General features: G+C 39.4%; 1 protein-coding gene across 21 annotated transcripts in view; it reads left to right on the top strand.

Moving 5' to 3' along the window:
• The window catches only part of LOC113050812 (bromodomain adjacent to zinc finger domain protein 2B-like), an 82,024-nt gene that overhangs the window by 58,369 nt on the left and 2,346 nt on the right, over window positions 1–21,309 (top strand). For 3 of the 21 annotated variants that reach the window (XM_026214130.1, XM_026214131.1, XM_026214132.1), the window contains 27 exons: window positions 346–636; window positions 2,496–2,556; window positions 3,370–3,478; window positions 3,725–3,826; window positions 4,393–4,609; window positions 4,697–4,789; window positions 4,874–4,935; window positions 5,116–5,181; window positions 6,001–6,066; window positions 7,201–7,245; window positions 7,641–7,673; window positions 9,920–9,985; window positions 10,260–10,400; window positions 11,818–12,069; window positions 12,380–12,603; window positions 13,269–13,343; window positions 13,563–13,791; window positions 13,891–13,953; window positions 14,505–14,649; window positions 14,757–15,517; window positions 17,194–17,461; window positions 17,642–17,797; window positions 18,812–18,972; window positions 19,058–19,359; window positions 19,843–19,978; window positions 20,089–20,235; window positions 20,925–21,214. In XM_026214130.1, coding sequence (XP_026069915.1) covers window positions 346–636; window positions 2,496–2,556; window positions 3,370–3,478; window positions 3,725–3,826; window positions 4,393–4,609; window positions 4,697–4,789; window positions 4,874–4,935; window positions 5,116–5,181; window positions 6,001–6,066; window positions 7,201–7,245; window positions 7,641–7,673; window positions 9,920–9,985; window positions 10,260–10,400; window positions 11,818–12,069; window positions 12,380–12,603; window positions 13,269–13,343; window positions 13,563–13,791; window positions 13,891–13,953; window positions 14,505–14,649; window positions 14,757–15,517; window positions 17,194–17,461; window positions 17,642–17,797; window positions 18,812–18,972; window positions 19,058–19,359; window positions 19,843–19,978; window positions 20,089–20,235; window positions 20,925–21,214 — 4,561 coding nt within the window. The remainder of the gene's footprint in view (window positions 1–345; window positions 637–2,495; window positions 2,557–3,369; window positions 3,479–3,724; window positions 3,827–4,392; window positions 4,610–4,696; window positions 4,790–4,873; window positions 4,936–5,115; window positions 5,182–6,000; window positions 6,067–7,200; window positions 7,246–7,640; window positions 7,674–9,919; window positions 9,986–10,259; window positions 10,401–11,817; window positions 12,070–12,379; window positions 12,604–13,268; window positions 13,344–13,562; window positions 13,792–13,890; window positions 13,954–14,504; window positions 14,650–14,756; window positions 15,518–17,193; window positions 17,462–17,641; window positions 17,798–18,811; window positions 18,973–19,057; window positions 19,360–19,842; window positions 19,979–20,088; window positions 20,236–20,924; window positions 21,215–21,309) is intronic. The other 18 variants (XM_026214151.1, XM_026214133.1, XM_026214143.1 and 15 more) reach the window with 18 other exon arrangements.

Raw genomic sequence — 21,309 nt, 5'->3', positions numbered from 1 at the left:
AGGAAATGTATCACATTTTGGAAGGATTGTCCACCTAAAAATGTCTGTCACCATTTAATCAACTTCCAGACTTTCTTTTTTTCTGCCAAACACACTAGAAGATATTCTGAAGAATATTTGTAACCAGACATTTTGGTTCCCATTAACTACCATTGTATTTTTGTCAATACAATGCAAGTCAGTGGGAACCACTGAAAGTGAGTAAATTATAACAGAATTGTCATTTTTGCTTGGACCATTTCTTTAATTTGGTTCATTGATGCAACCAATGACACAAGACATGTTATAATGAGCAATTCCATAACCACGGTCTTGTGTTCTCTCTTCTCGCCTTCTATTCCTCAGAGTCAGACAGTAATTCAGACAGCGAGATGAACGGCTCAGAGGGTGGTAAAAAGAAGCGCAAGGATGGAGTCATGGAGATGGACACCGATGGAGAGAAGACTCCTCAGAAACTCAGCAAGGGGTTTTCCCATCTGAACTCCTCCACCAATCACAGCCTTTCTGACTGTCTGCCACTAAACCTCCAAGTCATTAAGCCCTCCGGTGTGGCCACGCCCACCGTTGTGAGCAGCTCCGGTGCCTTGACCTATCACAGCTCTCCCTCCTCATCGTACTCTGTTGGAACCTCTCCAGGTAACCACAGGCAACGTCATTTCTAAACTAAAACTGGATATGCTCGACACCTTCCTTTGGAGCTCGGTCGGTGTCAAAGTGTGCATGGGGTTGAATATGTGTCGTGTGTATGCCCTTTTGTTTGTGTATTTGTCTGTGTGCAAGCTGACACACTCAAATGACGGAGCGTCTATTTTTAGAAAGATAAATGGTGGCGTCTGGCATCGCTCGGCTCCCTTTTTGCCCGTCTATCTGGGTGTGCGTCCTTGGACCCAGCCGTTGTGTTTGAGCTCTGTTTTCCTGGCCTGTATTCCAGGAAAAAAACCTAAACAGAATTAATATTAATCTGTTTCCTTTAATTGTGTTTGGTTTCCACAGGGTCAGGTTTAGGGTTAGGTAACGAGAGCTCTTATTGTGGCATCTGGGTTAACCCAGGTAACTGTATTTACCTTAACCTGTTAGAAAGGCACATCAGCCACCTATGTTTGGCTGACTTACAGTCATCTTTAGTTTAATTTTGTTCCTTCTCAAGCTAACAGAGACATTTGTTAAACAAAACACTCACAAACCCAGCAAGCATGGCACACAAGTGCATCTGCTCTTGGACGGCGTTCAGCATCCCTCACTGCGATGGAATGAAACGCTTTTTCTAATGAAGCCGAAGTGTGTCTGTTGAGAAGTGCAAGGAATTTGTAATAAGCTGAGAAGAGTTACTGCGATGATTTGCTTTTGGAACATTATTTGAGCTGCTGAGAGATTCATTTAACTGCCTTTTTGTTTGCAGACTTCACTTCTGTAAAGAAGAGATGTGTGAGAGATGATTTTGTCAGTTTTTTCCTGTGGTTTTTTATTAATATCACTGTTGCTATTACTCATATTTTAAACAACACCTTATCCCTAAGCATTAAACTTGAACTTACATTGGTTGTTTCACGGGCATGAATGATATTTTAATTCATGCTGCTTGTTGAGGAGAGCTATTAGTTTACTATTATGTGATCAGATGTTTACCTGCCTAAAAATCAGGCCAAAAAAACAACAACAACATAAATTAAGCAACCATCAAAAACACCCTAGAAATTGCAAAGTAACGCATTGAGAAACTGGTATGCACAATGTGTAGGTACCATTATCAAATATTGAGTTTTTTATTTTATTTTTAATTATGCTAATTTTGCATGCACTACTGTTCAAAAGTTTGGGGTTGGTAAGATTTTTCTAAATGTTTTTGTCTCTTATGCTTAATAAGGCTGCATTTGTTCAATCAAAAATACAGAAACATAATATTGTGAAGAATTATTACAAATTAAAATCTTCTTTGAATTGTAATTTATTCCTTAGGCTGAAAAGTTATAAAAGTTCTTAAGTTCTTTGAAGAAGAAAAATCTAACTAACCCAATATTTTGAACAGAAGTTTATGTAATATTGGTCAATATTGTATGTTTATTTGTTGATGATCATATGTCCTATTTTTACATGCAATTGATTTTAGTTCATTTATTTTTTACTTACAGTTGATCTTTAAAAACACCCATAATTTAATTACCATGTTAAACAAGTCTCAGAATTATCCGTTTTCCATACTTTATTTTTTATTTTAATTGTTTAATTTTTTTATTTATAAAAAAATACAGTATAATTTAAATCATAAACTCCCAATAGCTCAGGACATTTTAGCAACTGCAATGAAATTCCTTGGCATTTTAGAAGCAAGTTTTATGCGTGCATGCACCATCGAAAGCAGAGTAAATAAAAATCAAGGTTTTTATGTGATGATGTTTGCTCATTATGCGAGTTGTAGTTTGTAAGAGATATTGAAACGCTTTGCTTAAAGTGTGTGTGCGTTATAATGTGTCTTGTCTGGCTGTTGTCTTTCTCAGGCTCTGCGAAGAGAAAGCGAGTGATGAATGAAGATGATTTACGGATTCCGCTGGAAATGGGGTATGTTTAAATATGACACGCTGGCGGCAGCATGACTCAACACCTGTTAATCGCAGCTCTGCATTCTGTGCTTCTGTCTAAAGCAACAGAGTACCCAATCTCACACAAACATTGCATTAAAACTGCAGATGTTTAAACACTCTGCTCAAATCAGAATTCTTTGCTCTATTATTACAAACCCATTCAAAAAAACAAAGTGGCAGGGGCATAGCACAGTACAGGTATAATGGCATGGTACTTAGATACTTGTTATATTCAACATATTTGCATGCTATCATGTTATTATCAATGTACATGTGAATGCCACAGCAAAAACTTATATGAAATAAATTCTAGAGAAAAGGTTTTTAGTAATTTCAAATCTAGATAGGTGCCGTTTAGGCCATTTAACGTTTATCATGCCTTCCTATGAGTGTTAAGCATATTTTACTTGAATGTATAGTTTTTATCTATAATCTAACGATTTTTATCTAAAATCTAACGATTTTACTCCAAGATGTTCAGCTGATATATTTAAAAAGCTATCACCTGACTGTGTTTTAAATATTTTGTCTAGTACTAATCCTAAATGTCTTATAGGTTTTTTGTTTTTTTGTTTGTTCTTGCCAGGAAAATATGCTTGCTGCTGACATGCCTTTAAATAATCAATCAATCAATCAAAGTACATGTATTACCATGCCCAATATCATATAAAATAAAATTAGCATTCAAAAATTGCATAAAAATATGTTTTGGTTTATCGAGCAGTTTTTGAAAGGTTGTGCAAATGTGTTGTATTATCTACTTTTTCTTTAATGTGTGTTATTTTTCCAGCTGGCAAAGAGAGACCAGGATGAAAACAGTGGATGGTCGGCTGCAGGGAGATGTTGCGTATTATGCCCCGTGTGGCAAGCGCCTGCGACAGTACCCGGATGTCGTAAAGGTAACTTTTACATGTCTTCCTCGCTGCCTTGCGCTTAGACCCCCCCAAACGCCCAGGAAGCCTCATTCCCCACCCCTTTCCTCTCCCAGTGCACATTTAGCATTTATTGGTGTAAGATCCAGCAGGTCACTTAGGTGCACTGTTATGGCAAGTGTCCTAGGCTGCTTTCAGTTTGGTACCATTATAGTGCTAATGGCTCTCTGGATGTCCTGTCTGACAAAATCACTATTATTCTCTCTTCTGTAGTATCTGTCCAGATACGGAATAACTGACATCACACGTGATAATTTTAGCTTCAGTGCAAAAATAAGGGTTGGTGACTTCTATGAAGCCAGAGAAGGACCCCAGGTGAATGCCTTTCATCTCCTCTTTTTCTTTTTTCGTTTTGTTCGTTATGTTCTTTTCTTTTCTCTCTGTCTCTCTCGCTCGTATTCTTTCGCTCTCCCTGTATCTCTCTTTCATCTTGAACAGGGCAGGGAATTTGATTGAACCCCGATAGTCTGAATTTCCCCTTTTAAACTGCAGGGAGTCTGTGCAATAATCAGCGCTCGTTGTTTCCACAGGGTGTTACTTCATGTTTTGTCTGTCATGTGTGTTGAAAGAGATTCTTTAGATTAAAGATAAAGTGGAGCAAAAGTTTATAGATGAAAATTGAAATGAAATTGACTCTTTTGTTTTTCAAATTTACTTCATTTCGTGCTTATTAATTAATTTGCTAGACTTTGATTTACAATGAGAATAACATTTCGGAATATTATCATCAAATCAAATAATCAACTTGCTGCTTCAGTGTTTAGTGATTATAAAGTCACATGATCATTAGTGACGTGAAAATCATCTAGGGAACCAAACTTTCTGTGTTTCTACCGTTGTCTTCGTAAATCTGACATGCCTTTGTCTCCTGCATCCCTCAGGGTCTGCATTGGACTCTTCTCAAAGAAGAAGAGGTCATCCCCCATATCTTGGCCATGGAGGGTCGGCGAGGTCGTCCACCCAACTCTGAGCGCCAGTCGAGGGGCGGCAGAGAAGTTTCGGGGGGCAGACGGCGAAAGAGCCGTCCCCCCAATCTAGGAGAGGGCGAATTCCCAAGTCCCTCCGAGGCCAAACTGCTGCGCAAGCTGGAGGCTCAGGGTAAAGTGCCTCTATTTGACTTGTTCACCACATACATATATAATAATGCATATATTGATGGAAGAGATTTGTCTGTTTTCATAACAGAAATCGCCCGGCAAGCGGCTCAGATGAAGCTAATGAGAAAACTAGAAAAACAGGCACTCGCACGGGCTGCCAAGGAGGCCCGCAAACAGCAAGGTACTTCGCCATCATGAATACCACTCGATTGCTCACAACGATGTTCAGAATTCTTGCTGAAATCTCGTTCTGGCTCTGTTTCAGCTATCATGGCCGCAGAGGAGAGGAGGAAGCAAAAGGAACAGCTGAAGATTCTCAAACAGCAGGTGAGTTTGAGAAGGAAAGCGGTTTTCCGTCAGTCTGAGGATCACTTGATATTAGATTATAGTGGTAATTCAAAAAAGACACTGACGGTGCTTCTACGACTGCGGCTCGGCTGCCAGTCGACTTTTTTAAATGCACAGCAGCACTTTCAATTAACAGACTTCCTCCTCCTCTACTACCAGGAAAAGATAAAGCGTATTCAGCAAATCCGTATGGAGAAGGAACTCCGCGCACAGCAGATTCTCGAGGTATGGAGTGACTGCGGAAAGAAGAAAATAATAAATTAAAAGAGTTTAAATAGGCTTAACATTCTTAAAATACACGCCAACCCCTTCAGTTCCTGTTTAACATGGAGCAAGGACCACAGCAGAATCACTCGGCATTTTGGGGCTCTGAATTCTGCATAATTTTCGTCAGGACTAATGCTAAATTGGTTTTGGTGGACAGTTTTTGAATATTAAATTTGCTGCCTCCTGTGATTCAAACCAGAGGTAAATTAGACATAAAAGATTTTTCCCCATCAGACAATGGCAGTTCTTGCATAAGTAGCATGAGGAAGACACTGTTTACTTTACTCACCCAATTATAGAGGCTTCAAAAGTGTTTTAGCCGGGCAAAATCAAATTGGAGCTGACACGCTTGGCAAGCCATTCCGAACAGGATTTCTTGCTGTTTGTAATTACGTATTTAAATTCTCAGCTAATTCGCCTTTGCTTTCTTTTTATATTGCCGTTGTCAGAGCCCCGAGGAATATTGAATAGCATTGAAGATCTCGGCGCTGATTCTGACACGGACTTGAAGAGAAAACATTCTCAATCACTTACTCAGTGATCTGTAGCTAGAGAAAGCGCAACAATGGCAAGATGTGAGACAGAAGGGCTTTCCTGTGTGCGTGTGCGTGTGTGTGAATGTTTCGATGCCAGCTTTTGCTTTTCCTCTCGCAGACACATCAATCAGAGTGTTAGTATAAGTTATAAATAAAACAGATGTTGGTTTAGCATGTTTAATTTAGGTTTATACTCAGCACGGCAGCACTGGTCTGACCCAGACCTGTTTTGCATTGGCAGGCAAAGCGGAAAAAGAGAGAGGAGGCTGCCAATGCCAAAATGTTGGAGGCGGAAAAGCGAATAAAGGTCAGTTTGTGAGTGCGAAGAGATGCCACACACCTACTCTTGCGCACTATGAATCATCGCCGTGGAAACCCCCACCCCCCCACCCAAGAAAAGTTCCCTTGCTCTCACCTACCGCGGCAAGCTATTAACATTCCTCGGCCACAACAAAGGAGCAGAGCCTCTGTTTGACTGATGTCTGCCGGCCCGTGGGGGGAAATTAGCTTGACATCTGGATTCTTGCTGTTGTTGTTGAAAATGAAAAATGCTGAGTGCATCTTTTTATGTCTTGTACACATGGGGCCCTCACTAGAATACACATCCTGCTCTAAAAAGCCTTTTTTTATTTAAATGAAGTTTTTTGTTGAGTGTTATGACTTTGTCACGTCTGCTAGCTTTACAGCCATCATGCGTACTCATTTAAAATATATAGCCTTTCTTAGGGCAGGATGAACACAGTTTTGCATGGTACAAATACGTTTGTATCACAGTAATAGTGTTTTTTAGGAAAGTTTGGCGTCAGTTTTTGTTCTTTTTTAGAAAATACTTTTAAATACTTGTAAAGAGTAAATAGCATTGATTCAAAAGTACATGTTTTAACATTGTTACGAGAAATTTGAATACCGTATTTTCCGGACTATAAATCACACTTTTTTTCATAGTTTGGCTGGTCCTGCGAATTAAAGTCAGGTGCAACTTATTTATCAAAATTAATTTGACATGAAGTGAGAGAAATGAACTAAGAGAAAACATTACCGTCTATAGCCGCGAGAGGGCACTCTATGCTGCTCAGTGCTCCTGTAGTCTACACCGAAAACATAGAGCGCCCTCTCGCGGCTGTAGACGGTAATGTTTTCTCTTAGTTCTTGATTCTAAATAAATGCGACTTATAGTCCAGTGCGACTTATGTATGTTTTTTTTCCTCGTCATGACGTATTTTTGGACTCATGCAACTTATACTCAGGTGCGACTTATAGTCCGAAAATATGGTAGGTGCTGTTATTTTGACCTCTCTATTTATAAAAGAATCCTGAAAAAAGGGAATCGTGGTTAAGACCGAAGGCTCAGACAGGATTCTGATTGAGGTTTCATTTTAGGCTGTGTCATAATGAGTGTTTTGGTGAAGCATTGAAACGTTTTTATGTTTTGTGTTTGTAGGAGAAGGAGATGAGACGCCAACAGGCTGTTATTCTCAAGCACCAGGTCAGTCGCTGCACTCATAAATAATAGGTCTCATAATGGCCATTTATATAATAGTAGTGATTTTTGCTACAAAATGCAGGAGAAAGGAAGGCAAAGGACATGTTTTTCTTGTAGAGTTCACAGTCATCATCTGAAATGCTGTGCATTATGGGTTAAAAAGTGTGCTTAATTAGATTTGTTCAGTCTATGCCCATCTAAGAAGTGGCGAATCTCATGTGATTGTGTCTTTAACTTTCTGCTGTTTCTTTCTGGTTAATTTCCATGCTTTTTGGGAGTGGGGTCTGTCTCTTTGGGGTTACAAGCTGAAGTTTTGAGTTTATTTTTTTCTTTTCTTTTATAATGACGCTGTGATTTTTTTTTCTGTCTCATAATACTCTGCCAACTCTCTCTCTCAGGAGATGGAGAGGCATAGACTAGATATGGTATGGGTATGTTTCATCTTCTGTACATCTAACACTCGCATCGTGAATCCTGGTTGTGATATGATGTCATAGCAGCACATTTTTAAATGTGGCACTGGCTGCTGTCAAAACTACATTTTCCTTCTGCATGGCTTTTCAAGCAAAAAAGAGAACAAAAGAAACAAACTGCATTGCCTACATCTGCTATGTGTGTAAATGAGAGAAAACCGGCTTTGATGCAGCAGGCCTGTGCCTTGTTTGTGTATGTATGTGTGTGTGTGTGTACTGTATGTGTATGCGTGAGTGTGTGTGCGTGTGTGTGTGTGTCTATGGAGCCTGTTGAGTATATACCCTCATTGGTGGAAAGTGCCACACACACCTCATTCCACGTGTAAAGTCACCCCAAAATTGTTTACGATCATTATTGCTGTGAAAATGTGAGTTTTGGTGTGTATCTGTGTGTGCGTGTGTGTGCGTGTATGTATGTATGTATGTATGTTGTAGCAGACTCTTTGTCAAGATGCTGCATTTGCACTGTTGATCATCCCGCCTGTAAGGTCATCAGTACAGGTCAAAGCTCATAGTGCCTGACCAATGAGAGAATTTGAGGAAACTCACACTTCTCTCTGTTGTATGTTCCATGCCATCTGTGGGTCAGATATGAAGATTTCACACTAATTGGCTTTGTCCTTAAAGTCAACATGAAACTGCATTGGCAGCCCATTTTGCTTTATTAATGTAATATATTTAAGTAAAATATTGAAAAAAAATAGTTCAGTACATAATTTTCCACTTAATTCTATAGATTTAATTACCAAATCTGAATGGGGGTGTGCTTTAAAAAAAATACAAATAAAATTTTTATATATATATAGGCTATTGGTTAAGGATGCACTCTGCTATTTTTGGATTTGAAATATCTGTTCAATACATTTTTATTTATCATATGTTATCATATTTATTATTTTATTTTTAATGTTTGTGTAAAGTCTTTTTGTGATGAACTAAGTTTAATCCTTAAAAATCATTGTAATTATTAATTATGATATATGGAATTATTATTTGCATAAACATGCAAAAATACACTGTCTCCCATTTTCTTATTTGAAGATAATCACAAGTTAGATTTCAATAATGTTTTGATCACCAAACTGGGAAATGTCCCTGGTTTTCAGAAATCTGGTCAGCCTATGGGTGAGACTTCCGTTTCATTTGCTGGTACATAGGTAAATAACGAGGAGAATAACAATGTGCAGTAAACAGTAAATCTGTTTGCAGTACAGAATAGTGTGTTCTTAATTAAGAAAACAGATTAAAATAATATGATAGGACACATCAATTGTCAATATTAAGCAGCAAAACAAACCGTTTAGTACATCTAAAAATTGTTGGACGCAAATGAGCTAGACCCATAGAATTTACAAATGGTAGTTCCCATTTTTACGCCAGGAAAAAGGTGGATAGTACAAAGAAAGTTGTAATTTATTTGGACTGGGTCTCTTCATGGGGGCAGCCATGTTAAGATAATAACACATTAACAAATACTGCTCGTTTCATCTTGGTTAACACCCTTATTTTTAAATAATTTAATTTGTAGATCTAATATGTTTCACTTGCAAAACTATATTGGTAACTGAAACGTGCATGGTGCTACATCCACACCACTAGATGTCAGTATGACTCCAAGACATTGGTAGGGCAACATAAACAACAAATTACTGAGTGCACTTTTAACATTATCCAATGATGTCAGCCGCAAAGTAGTTATTTGCCAGTTTTACATTTTAAAGAAAGATACTCGATAAGACCTGAATTGTATTAAGTTGGGTCATTTATGGCTTCATGTTGACTTTAAATTCTCAACACTGACATAGAAATGTGCTTCACTGTAAGGACAGGACATTGACGCTGAGGGAAATCTGATGTATTTTCCCTTATTAGCTTGTAACAGTAGCTACGCTAATCTAACTCAAGATGCACCGACAGCTTTCCTCCTCTGACCTGCCCATTACATCTGTGGCTTTTCTTTTCGCTCTTTTGTTCCCGTCTGATCAGCTGTAACACACGTTTTTGTGGCTGCCTCATCCTGGCCATAGCAATGTGTCTGTTCTACACCTACTTTTCTCTCTCTCTCTCTTTCTGTGCAACATGCTAAACCACGCTGATCAGTTTTATCGTCTGTCTCTGGCTTCTACGTTTTGTTTGTTTTCTCTGTGTGGATCTGTATGCTCTGCTTTCCTCCACTGAACGATGGAATCATTCTGTCTTTTCAGGAGAGGGAGAGGAGAAGACAGCACGTTATGCTAATGAAAGCTGTGGAGGCTCGGAAAAAAGCTGAGGTGTGCAAAACGAAATAAATAAATAAAGGAACACTGTCCTTCACCACTCCGCTCTCCTCTCTGCACCTCAAGGCTTTCTCACATGTCACGTCTACCTGCTCTGCTACACTCCCTGAATGTGTTTCACCAAATAATTTTAATGTAGTTTGATAAAGTACCCTTAACATCCCTCGTTCTCCAAAACAAAGTTTTCTTGTCGAACATAATACCCTAATGTCAAAAGCGCCTAATTTGGCATCCAACGGGTTTGTGAAGTCTTTCTTCCACCCTGCAGGAGCGTGAACGCCTCAGGCAAGAGAAACGTGATGAGAAACGCCTCAACAAGGAGCGGAAGATGGAGCTCCGGAGGCTGGAGCTGGAGATGATCCGTGAGATGAAGAAACCCAATGAAGACATGTGTTTGACAGATCACAAGGTAATGGAACTGGATCTCGGACCAAACAAGAGCAAACTTTTGCAGTTTAAAAATCAACTTTAATCATCTTAAATGAAACTTTTATTCAGAATGCTTGTTTTGTTATATTTGGTATTATTCATCAATAAATTAGCTATTAACATAAAGGCTCATCCAATCAGAACTCTCAGAGGCATGACATCACACAAATCTCACCAAAGCACTTTACACTGAATTCAGCTGAGACAGAATACTGCCACCTAGTGCTGATAAAGATGCAAAATGATGAAGTTTGGCAGCCTTGTATCTTAGACCAGGAATTTTCTAACTTTTTGATGCTAATATACCCAAACTTTGATGTGAGACCCCTTTTTTAAAATGTAATGGCTACTGCGTGATTGTATGTATAATGTCCCATTTATACAGTGTCAAAAAAAAAAAACAATACTCGTTATTTTGAAAGTCAATATGTTACTTCCAAAATTAAGTGGCTTTAATGTTGTAACTGTACTGAATACAAAACAAATTATTATATCATTATCTAGAACAAGGTTTCCCATACAGGAGGTTGTGAGTTGCTGAAAAGCTTAATTAAATAAATTTGATAGCACAATTATTGTGATATAACTTAGTGTTATTATCAAATCAAAGGCTGCAATTTACTTAATAGCGGACAGTAATAGGCCGATATGCTGTGTGTTTACAAGTAAAGCAAGCAGCGTGTTTAATTATGATTCTCAAGTTATTTTTTTTATTTTACAGTACAATTGTCATTTACAAATTAATGTTATTTTATCATTATTTTCCATAATTAGTTAAAACATACTACTACTACTAATATACTACTACAAATAATAATAATAATAATAATTATTAATATTATTTTCGATATCAGAGAGCCATGGACTTGTGAATATATAATTAAATAATTTAATAGCTTAAAATCTCAGCCGCTACTCCACAAAATCATTTACATCAATCAGGTTTGGTTGATCTAGAGAATTTGACAGTGTAATTTTCCCCCACCCTATTTTAGAGTCATGTTGGATGAATAAGCAAAACAACTTTAAGGACATTTGTTTTTATGTAGATTATTATTGAATATATTTTTATTGTCTTAAGTTAGAAACATCAATACAGAATATAAAACAGGGAAGCTAGGTGAAGGCCCACTCAGAAAATAAATAAATGCATAAATGCGCAAACACAAATACATTAAATGCTCAGTATTGGTGGCTGTAATGGAATAAGTGAATCTTTACTTTAACTAAAGCATCATGCTAAAGACATTTTTAGCATGATTTGATCAAAAGAACTATCCTTGGTAGTATCCTTGTCAGATTTCATTGCTCATTTGAAACATGTTATTGCAACATGATGCTTGCAAATAGTCTGTCTCACTTGTTTGTCCAAATTTCTGTTTTTTTTCCCGCTACAGCCTCTTCCTCAGATTCCTCGTATCCATGGTCTGGTTCTGCCTGGGAGTGTGTTTGCCGACTGCCTGATGGTGGTGCAGTTCCTGCGGAGCTTTGGGAAGGTTCTTGGCTTGGATCCCTCAGAATTGCCCACTCTGGGTATACTGCAGGAGGGTCTGCTCAACCTGGGCAACAGCATGGGGCAAGTGCAGGACCTGTTGGTCCGGCTACTCTCGTCTGCTTTGTCGGACCCAGGGTTGCCTCAAGGACACAGGGTGAGGAGGAAATGCCTGGAGATTACTTCAGTGTGATTGTCGCTGTAATAAGTGTACCTTCAGGTCTGTTTGCATCTGCTATCAACGTGTCTGAAGTGATCAGTGCTCAGCAGAGACACATTTCTGTTTACATCTGGTATTAACATGCATCTACTAAGTGCTTGTGATATAATTGAATCGAGGAAAGGGTCTATGGTTTAATGAAACCCATAAATCACTTACTAAGTCAGTGTGCCACTGCAATGAATGATCTATCCATCTTTGGTTAAAAGGGTTAGCAGAATTGCAACTGTTCCCTTTTCTCCATCAGGCTAAGTCTATCTTGGGTGACCACCTGACCAATGTGGGTCTGAATCGGGACAACGTGTCTGAGGTTTTGCAGCTGTACATGGAAGCTCACTGCTCTCAGACTGATCTAGCTGATCTTACTGCAAGTCTAAGGACCAAAGCCTTTCAGGCCCACACACCAGCTCAGAAAGCTGCTGTCCTGGCCTTCCTGGTAAATGAGCTGTCCTGCAGTAAAAGCGTGGTCAGGTAAGAACCAATCAATTCCACTTATGTTTTTAGAGTTCAGCTGCAGTGATTCTTCATGACTTGGTTGATGTTTACATTGGTACAGAACACAACTCTTATACACGATGGCATTTTTAGACCATCGTGCATAGACCATTAACTGTATGGCTTGACGAGACATTTTAAAATGAGGCAAGATAATATATTCACTTTAAACAAACAGCATCTTTTTTGAGAAACGTCACACCCCTTTCAACATTAATTCAAAATCAACTAGTTACACCAATGCAAGGCATTCTTAAACTCAAATGATTCATATTTGGACTGTCAGGCCTGCTAGGGCACTGTGAAATATTCATTCATTTTGAAATAATAGGGCATAAAGAGACTGTGGAGAGGTCACAGATAGTGTGACGGTCAGAGCTTTGAACACTTTATGCAAATGAACACTGCAAACTCAACCGCTTGAGTTGATCATTTGACAGTATCACAGAAGTATGTCATAAATCTACCAGGGTTATTAAACTAAAACAAAAACATTTTTGTTGAAAAAAGATGAAATAAAATGTTTTGTATAAAAATGAAAAATCAAAGTCTAGTTTAAATGAATAAAAGCTATAATACGCAAATAATATTAAAATAACATTGGTATCTACGGCAGTACAAAACTGTTTGTGTTTTTGCAGTGAGATCGACAAAAGCCTGGAGCACATGAACGTGCTGAGGAAGGACGAGTGTATCGTGGAGGGCAAATTGAAGAAGTGAGTATCATCAGATTTAGTGTTGATTTATACGACCATAACGGCTGTATTTCAGAACTTCTCTACCTAGACAGCATTTTTAGCTATAATAGATTTGTGCAAACATTGGAATCGAGGCGTCTTACTAGGCAATAAACACAAACCAATGTTGCCATGTGCTTTAAATGTACATAATATCTTAGTTTTGTCTCCATCTAATCAGTGTTTATGTTCATGCAGAATGAAAACAATCTACGCTAAACGGACAGGGAAACGTGAAGCAATCACTGGAGGGGAGGAGCTTCAGGCTGCGGGCGGCTCTGCCATTGGTCACAAGCGCAAGAGGAAGACTGGGGATAGTGATGATGACGAAGATGAAGATGATGACAGTGAGGACGCAGGGGATGAAGATGAAGATGAGGAGGAGGAAGAGGCTAAAAAGGGAAAAAAGGTGGAGACGTGCGACGAGGTAAAACGCATTCATTTCGGATGCAGTTTCATACAGAAATTACCATCTTTAGCTGATTTTTTTATATTTATTGTGCCTGTATATTTGTGTGTGTGTCAGGATGAGGGAGACCCAGCCACAAGTGTTGAAGAACTGGAGAAACAGATTGAGAAATTGTCAAAGGTAAAATCAAATCTTATAATTTAATTCAAATTTTTTATTTATTTTTTCAGAAAGGTCCAGGCTTATTTGTGCCTGTAAAGCTATGCAATTTAGGCCAAAGTTTTGTGTCTTCTAAATCAATAAATAAATTATTATTATAATAATATAGTTTATAATTATATAATTAATAATAATAATAAAAGTACAACTGTAAAACTGATATTTATGTTTTAAAATTTTTAAAGGTTAAACTATCAATTTTGGCCTCAAAGCTTCTCTCTTGTTGATAATAGCACATTTTTTTATGTTGTTGATGCATTTTGTGTTCCCAAATGCATGTTTTAAACGACCAAACTGAAAGCAGATTAAGAAACAAGCAACTCCGAGACGTTGAAAACACCAGATCATGAGCTGCTTGTGTGTAAATGAACACAGTGCTGCACTTTATTTATTTAAATAAATTGCAGTCTTTATGATTTTATAACTGCACTAAGCCATATTGCAATAGCGGTTTTATTTCACCTACAGTCCCACACAAAGACCCACTAATGTGTGTTTCTCTACGAGTACAGCAGCAAAACCTGATCCGTCGGAAGCTGTTTGAGTCGTCCCACGCCCTGCGGTCCATGTCTTACGGGCAGGACCGGTACCGCCGCAAATACTGGGTCCTCCCGCAGTGTGGAGGGGTTTACATAGAGGGGTTAGAAAGTGGAGAAGGTGAGTCTATCTACCTACCCCTCCTTTTATCCATAAATGCATTTGCGTACAGCAACTACATTAATTTTACGCAAATTATGTTTCCTTTCTTTCTTTCTCTAATGTAGGGGTCAAGGAGCTGGAGAAAGAGCGTGAGAGGTTGAAAAACTTTCCAGTTGTGCAGGTCAAAGAGGAGCCCATGGAGGACGATCAGCATGAGGAGATACAGGGGTCTGTGAAGGAAGAGGTGAAACAGGAGGAGGAGAAGCCCATCGATCCTGATCAGGAGGAAAATAAAGAGATGCACTCCTCCCCACTAAAAGGACAGCAGGAAACAGAGGTTGTGACCACGCCCCCTCAACCACCAGAGCTCAGCCCCTCGCATAGCCCCCAGTGTCAGGAACTGCCTCGCACACCTGTCGATGCCAAGGGGCTCTGCCACACCCACAACGGCTGTCCCGCAATGGAAACAATATCAGCACCATCTCCAGCTCACTCTCCAACTACCTCTAAGCTGACAGAGGCCAGCAGCCCGAGCGCAGAGCACACAGTCCCTCCTCCTCTGCAGTTGGGTATCCCTGCGCACATCCTGCAGCCGCAGCAGCTGGTGCAGACTCAGCTCCTGGCCAACGACCAGCTGCTCAAGGTCCTCAGTGAGCGCAGCGGACACTGGTTCAGCCTGTTGCCTCGCTCTCCCTGCGACGACACCTCCCTCATCCAGCCGTCTGCACACCCGCAGTCCTCGCCCAGCAGCAACACCACCAGCACGCGGCCCAAAACTCCACCTCCACCATCTACCTCCTCTCCGCACCATCATCTGCTTCCTCTTTCTGTGTCTCCAGGCCCTCTGAACCTCTCACCTGGTGGAATCAGCAACCTCAGTTTGCAGGTGATTAGTAATTACCCATCCTACTTGAGATATATTTCATATTTACAGTGTCGAGCATGATAAAAAGACTAACGGTAAATCTCTTTCATGTTAATCAGAGCTTTTGTCCTAACCAAGACAATTTGTTAGTTGTTTTGATTCAATTTCTTTCATGTAATTTTCGGTAGCTCAACCCACAGTGATATCTCAGTGGAAATCTCACATGGCTTTATGAAATATGCTCAAGTGTAATGATGATGTGAATGTTCGAACATGTTCTGATTGTTTAATGTCGCAACGAACTGAAAAAAAATCTGAAAAAATTATTTATAATATCATACAGTTAACTGATTTCTTCTTTCATTTATGTGACTTTATATAAGATACCTAATATTTCTTCTAAATTGTGTGGCCCGTGGCTCAATTCTAAATCAGAGGCTCTTACCTTTTTGAAGGCCCTCCGTTGTCCACAACAATATTCAAAGACCCCTTGACTTTACCAGTTACCAGTACCAGTTTTTTTTTTCTTGTAATTTGTAAAAATGTTTTCGCTTGGAATAAGTAGAAAAATGTGCAGTTAATTATACAAATTTTTACAGTGTTTTACGATTTTGTTTCCAGGTCTAGAAATCACACATTTAAAATTAGGCTTCCTCATATACTGTATATAGTGTTGGGGTAGTTACTCAAAAAAATTAATTAGTTACTAGTTACTTCTGTAAATTGTAATAAGATTACTTTACTAGTTACTGCATTTGAAAAGAAACACTACTTAGTTTGACTTTACTTTTTTAGGGCCCTTTTAAATCAGTTTTAGTTTTTCCCAAATTCAGTTTTTCAGTTTTAATTTTTCTGGATTCCATTTTTTTCTGTAATTTTTTTTTTCTGAACTCCTTTTTAATGGTTAAATGTATTTATATTTATCAAAACTTGTCTTTAAATTAAACCTGACTTTTATTTTGATGTGTTAACGTGAATACCTTTACAGTTCCGTGTATGTGATGTGACGCTATTTTACTCAAATCAAACGGTCAAATGCTCATGAAGTGAATGCAGAATGACTCTCAGTGCAGTTCTGGAGGGGAAAAAACATTTCATAAGTCTATTTTAATATATAATTGAATAAATTAAGTTGTTTTAATGCATGTAAATATGGCAATGCCTTGCTGAAGTGCATGAAAAAACCCCGGAAATAACGTCTCTCTCACACTCTCTCTCTCTCTCTCTCTCTCTCTCTCTCTCTTTCTTTCTCGCTACTGCATAAAATGTACATTATATATTATTATGTAAAGTATAATATTATACTCTATAATTATAATATAGTATTGTACTATAGTTATTATATCCAAGTTGTCTGTCTGGAACCCAGCATTAGGTTAACGTCAATAAACAAGCGTGTACTACAATTACGAGTAAAGTTGTGTAGTCACCAATATTATTAGGGTAATGCGTTACTTTACTTAGTTAGCCAAAAAAGTAATATAGTAACTGTAATCCGTTACTTTGTAACTCATTAATATATATATATTAGGTTTTTCCAAACAGTTGTTGAGTAGGTGAATTAAAATAAGAAATATCTTAGTTTTTATGTTTGTTTTCTTGAAGGTTTTAAGAGGCCCCCTAGTGGGCCCCAGCCCTTTGGTTGAGATGCACTGATCTCTTGTATCTCATATTTTTTCTTTATCATCTCCTCCTAGGTGAAGGCAGGCGGAGCTCTGATTGGTTTGCCATTGGGCAGCTGGTCCGGTGGGGTCATCAGCCCCAATCTCCCCCTGTGTAGCAGCCCACTGCACATGTACCCTTCAGTGGAGGGCAGCGCCAGCCCCCTGCTGGCACCCAGCGTCTCAACCAGCAAAAGTGGTTCTCCTGTTCCCACTGGGGAGAAGCTTACGTCTGTTCCTTCTCCAATGGCACCGGACCTTCCTAGGAATCACGACCACCACAAAGCCCTGCCCATACCAGAGAGTGAGTGCTGTACAGTCAAATACTTCATAATCTATTATTATTTAACTACTTCTACTAGTCTTTAAATAATAATGTTGCACATTTAGTCTGCAAGATTCTCCCATAAATCTCAACACCAATAAGTCATTGGTCCAGTTTTGTTTGGGGTTGTTGGTGGTAATGGTTTTGGCTGATTGGCAGACATGCTGCTGGGCTGGTGGAAGGTGACAGACATGGAGGAGCTGAAAGCGCTAGTGAATGCTCTCCACAGCAGAGGCATCCGTGAGAGAGCCCTGCAGAAGCAGCTGCAGAAATCCATGGATCTCATTGCACAGACCTGTAACAAGAACCGAGAGGGTGAGTTGAGTCTCTAAGAAATAACACAATGTGTTAACTTACAGATGTAGCCATGAAAACTGTTCAAGCGGACCAAAACACCAAGACCGCCTGAGATAGCTTAGTTACTATTGTTAACCCATTTTATTACAATATAAGATATATCTTTTAATGTGATAAAATTTATATTTTTTAAAATAATAAGTATGGGGGTCGTGGTCAGAATTTCCTGCTTTTTATGTCTCTAGCTGATCACATGCCTGTAAATTTCATTTCTTTTTTAATGTGATTTTTGTTCTTCCATAAAAGAGGAACTCAATGTATTAAAAGATAAATATATGGTTAAACTTTATTTTAAAGGGATAGTTCACCCAAATATTTAAGCAGTCATAACTTGTTCTCACTTTACTTGTTCCAGACCTGTATGAGTTTCTGTAAAACACAATAGAAGATATTTTAAAGAATGTTGTTAAGCAAACAGTTGATGGTAGCCACTGACTTCCATAGAATGGGGAAAACAAATACTATGGAAGTCAATGGCTGGCATCAACTGTTTGGTTAATACTTTTGGTAAACAATGACAGTTTTAATTTTCCTAATATCCCTTTGTGTCCTCGTTACATTGGACACAAAGGGATATTAGTAATTTTACATTTGAGGACTGAATAATATTAATTAACAACATGCACTTGGTTTAGGGTTAGTTGCATGTAATTATTTATAATTACTGTTATAACTGACATAAGTACATGTGACATGTAATATGTAACAAGGATACTATAAAATAAAGTGTTTCCCAGTATAATTTTTAAGAAAAGAAATGTGAGTTGTTTCGTCAAGTTCAAATTTGAGGTAAACTGGTATAAAACGCAGTTGACTTGTTTGCAGTCATAAATAATATTCATAAAAGGACCCAAAAGCACTGTGTAACTGACTCAGCCAAGCGTGCAGTTGTCAGAATGAGCTGAATTGTGCTGTGCTTTACGTGTGTGATATCTCCTGGGGTCTTATGGCTGTCTTATTTTTTGTTTGCAGTGGCAGTTATGGAGGTCTCCGAGCTCGACGAGGGCCAGGTTTCCGTGGAGACGCTGCAGGAGTGGTGTGTGGAGGAGCAGGCCATGGAGACTGACATCGCTCTGCTGCAACAAGTGGAGGAGCTGGAGCGCAAAGTCACATCCGCCAGCCTGCAGGTCAAGGTGAGAGTTTGTACAGCATCCAGATATGCATAAAATCACTGACATTTCTTCTGTTAACTATTTCCCACAATCCCTTGCTTTTCAGGGCTGGACGTATCCGGAGCCACAGTCTGAAAGAGAGGACCTGGTCTATTATGAGCACAAGCTCCTCCCCAAGCCCCGCCCTGGGGCGGAGTCTCAGGAGGAGCGAAGCTCAGAGAAGGGTCTGATCCGTCGCTCCAGCAACCCATTGGACATCGCAGTGACGCGACTGGCAGAGCTTGAGCGTCACATCGAGAGAAGGTACCTGCGGAGCCCCTTAGGGACCACCATCCAGATCAAACTGGATAATGTGGGTACAGTCACTGTCCCCGCACCTGCTTCATCCACTAGCGCTGGAGGGGAAGGGTAGGTCATCCAGAATGCCAGCCTTAGTCTCTATTCCTCCTCATCCTCCCCCTCCCCCTCTCTCTACTGGCTGGGGCTTCTCTGCTCGCCCGTTCATCCGTTCTCACCCTTGCTCCAGTTTTGGGTTTTTGGTTGTCGTGCTGTGTATGTTTTTTTCTTCCTCTCGCCCCCCTTGCCTGCACCCTTCCTGTTTTTGGCTGCATGGTTTTAATCAGCAGTGCACAGATGGAGTTTGAAAAGATCAAAAGCTGATTTGTTTTCTGATACTTCTAAGTGCATGGTACACCACAGCTCTCTGTCTTCATGTATGGCTTTTAAGTCATGCCATAGAATTGTATCACACTATGTGTGGTGTGTTTGTGTGTTTATGTGTGTGCTTTTGAAAGCTCAGGGTCTCTGCTACTCAATCTGATGGAAGGACAAATTACAGGTTTGAAATAAACCCCCTCTCTGATTTGTGCGTTGTGTTTTTGTGGGCTGCAGGGCAGAGGAAGAGATTGCTCCAGGGATGAAGCTGTGGAGGAAAGCTTTGAGTGAGGTACGCAGCTCCTCTCAACTGGCCATGTGTCTGCAGCAGCTCCAGAAATCCATCGCCTGGGAAAGGTCCATAATGAAAGTGGTAAGTGATGTCATGCACAAACCACAGGCGTCACTGTCTAGAAGTGTATTTGTTAGACATCTACACTATATGTTGTAGTTTCCATACTTACATGCCTGATGTGTTTTCAGTACTGTCAGATATGCCGAAAGGGCGATAATGAAGACATGCTTTTGCTGTGTGATGGCTGTGATAAGGGCTGTCACACCTATTGTCACAAACCCAAGATAACCAACATCCCAGAGGGAGACTGGTACTGCCCTGCTTGCATCTCCAAGGTAACCGCCTCCAGTTAACATCATTACGAGTACAAGTGCTCATTTGCTGAGGCGCATGTTTTCAGATCTATGTCTCTAAGATGATGTAAGACTTTTTTTGTATATAAATTTCAGCAGCCATTACTCAGTCTTCAGTGGCAAATAATCCTTCAGAAATCATTCTAATATGCTGATTTCCTTGCTTGAGAAGTATTTCTTATTATTATTAATGTTGAAAACAGTTGAGCTGCTTATTAAAAATTATAGTGTTTTTGTGTGAACCATGATACATGATCTGTGTTCTTTGAAGAACAGAAAGCTCAAAAGAATAGCATTTATTTGAAATAGATTTTTTTTCTTGGGCCCAAACTCTAATAAAACACTAATCTCTTAAAAAGATATGCACTGCCTTACCCCTTTTTGGATTAATAATAATAATAATAATAATAATAAACAATAACATTACTAAGAATGATAATAGAAGTATAAGTAATGATAAAATGTGTTTTTACTCAAGTTTTCTGATTTCATCAGTGGAAAGTGACAGCAAGTGCTAATTATTTAGTCGAGTTCTATGAGCAGTGATGTGCACTGTGTTCACTGAATTATTTGGAGTGTTAAGTGTTTTAATGTATGTTAATGTTTTATAAACGTGTCAAGCGTAGCATCATGAACCTGTAGATGTGAACTAGTCCTGTACACCCTTTCAGGCAAGCGGTCAGTCACCTAAATCTAGAAAGACTCCGAATCGTGCACCACCAACCAGTGGAGGAAAAAAGTCGACAGAAGCAGCCAAGAAAAGCAAGAAGCAGACTGAGACGTGTGAAGAAGAAGAAGCCACCAGCAGCAGCAACAACAGCACCCCAAAGAAAGCAGCTGCCACTGTCACCCAGGCCAAGAAGAACCCCTGCACCCCTCCAGCTCCCAAACCAGACAGCCCTGCCTGCGTAAAAAGAGCCAAAACGGCCAGAGACAACAACCGGGACCTGGGCCTCTGCAGGTGGCGCCCACATTCTGTTATTTTCTCTGTGTATTCCTGGACATGGAATGTTTTTTAAATGCAGCTCTCATGTACATTTTTGTCAAATTTCTCAG

This window comes from Carassius auratus, chromosome 31 (genome assembly GCF_003368295.1).
Source record: "Carassius auratus strain Wakin chromosome 31, ASM336829v1, whole genome shotgun sequence".
NCBI lineage: Eukaryota > Metazoa > Chordata > Actinopteri > Cypriniformes > Cyprinidae > Carassius > Carassius auratus.
This window is presented reverse-complemented; position numbering and strand designations above follow the sequence as displayed.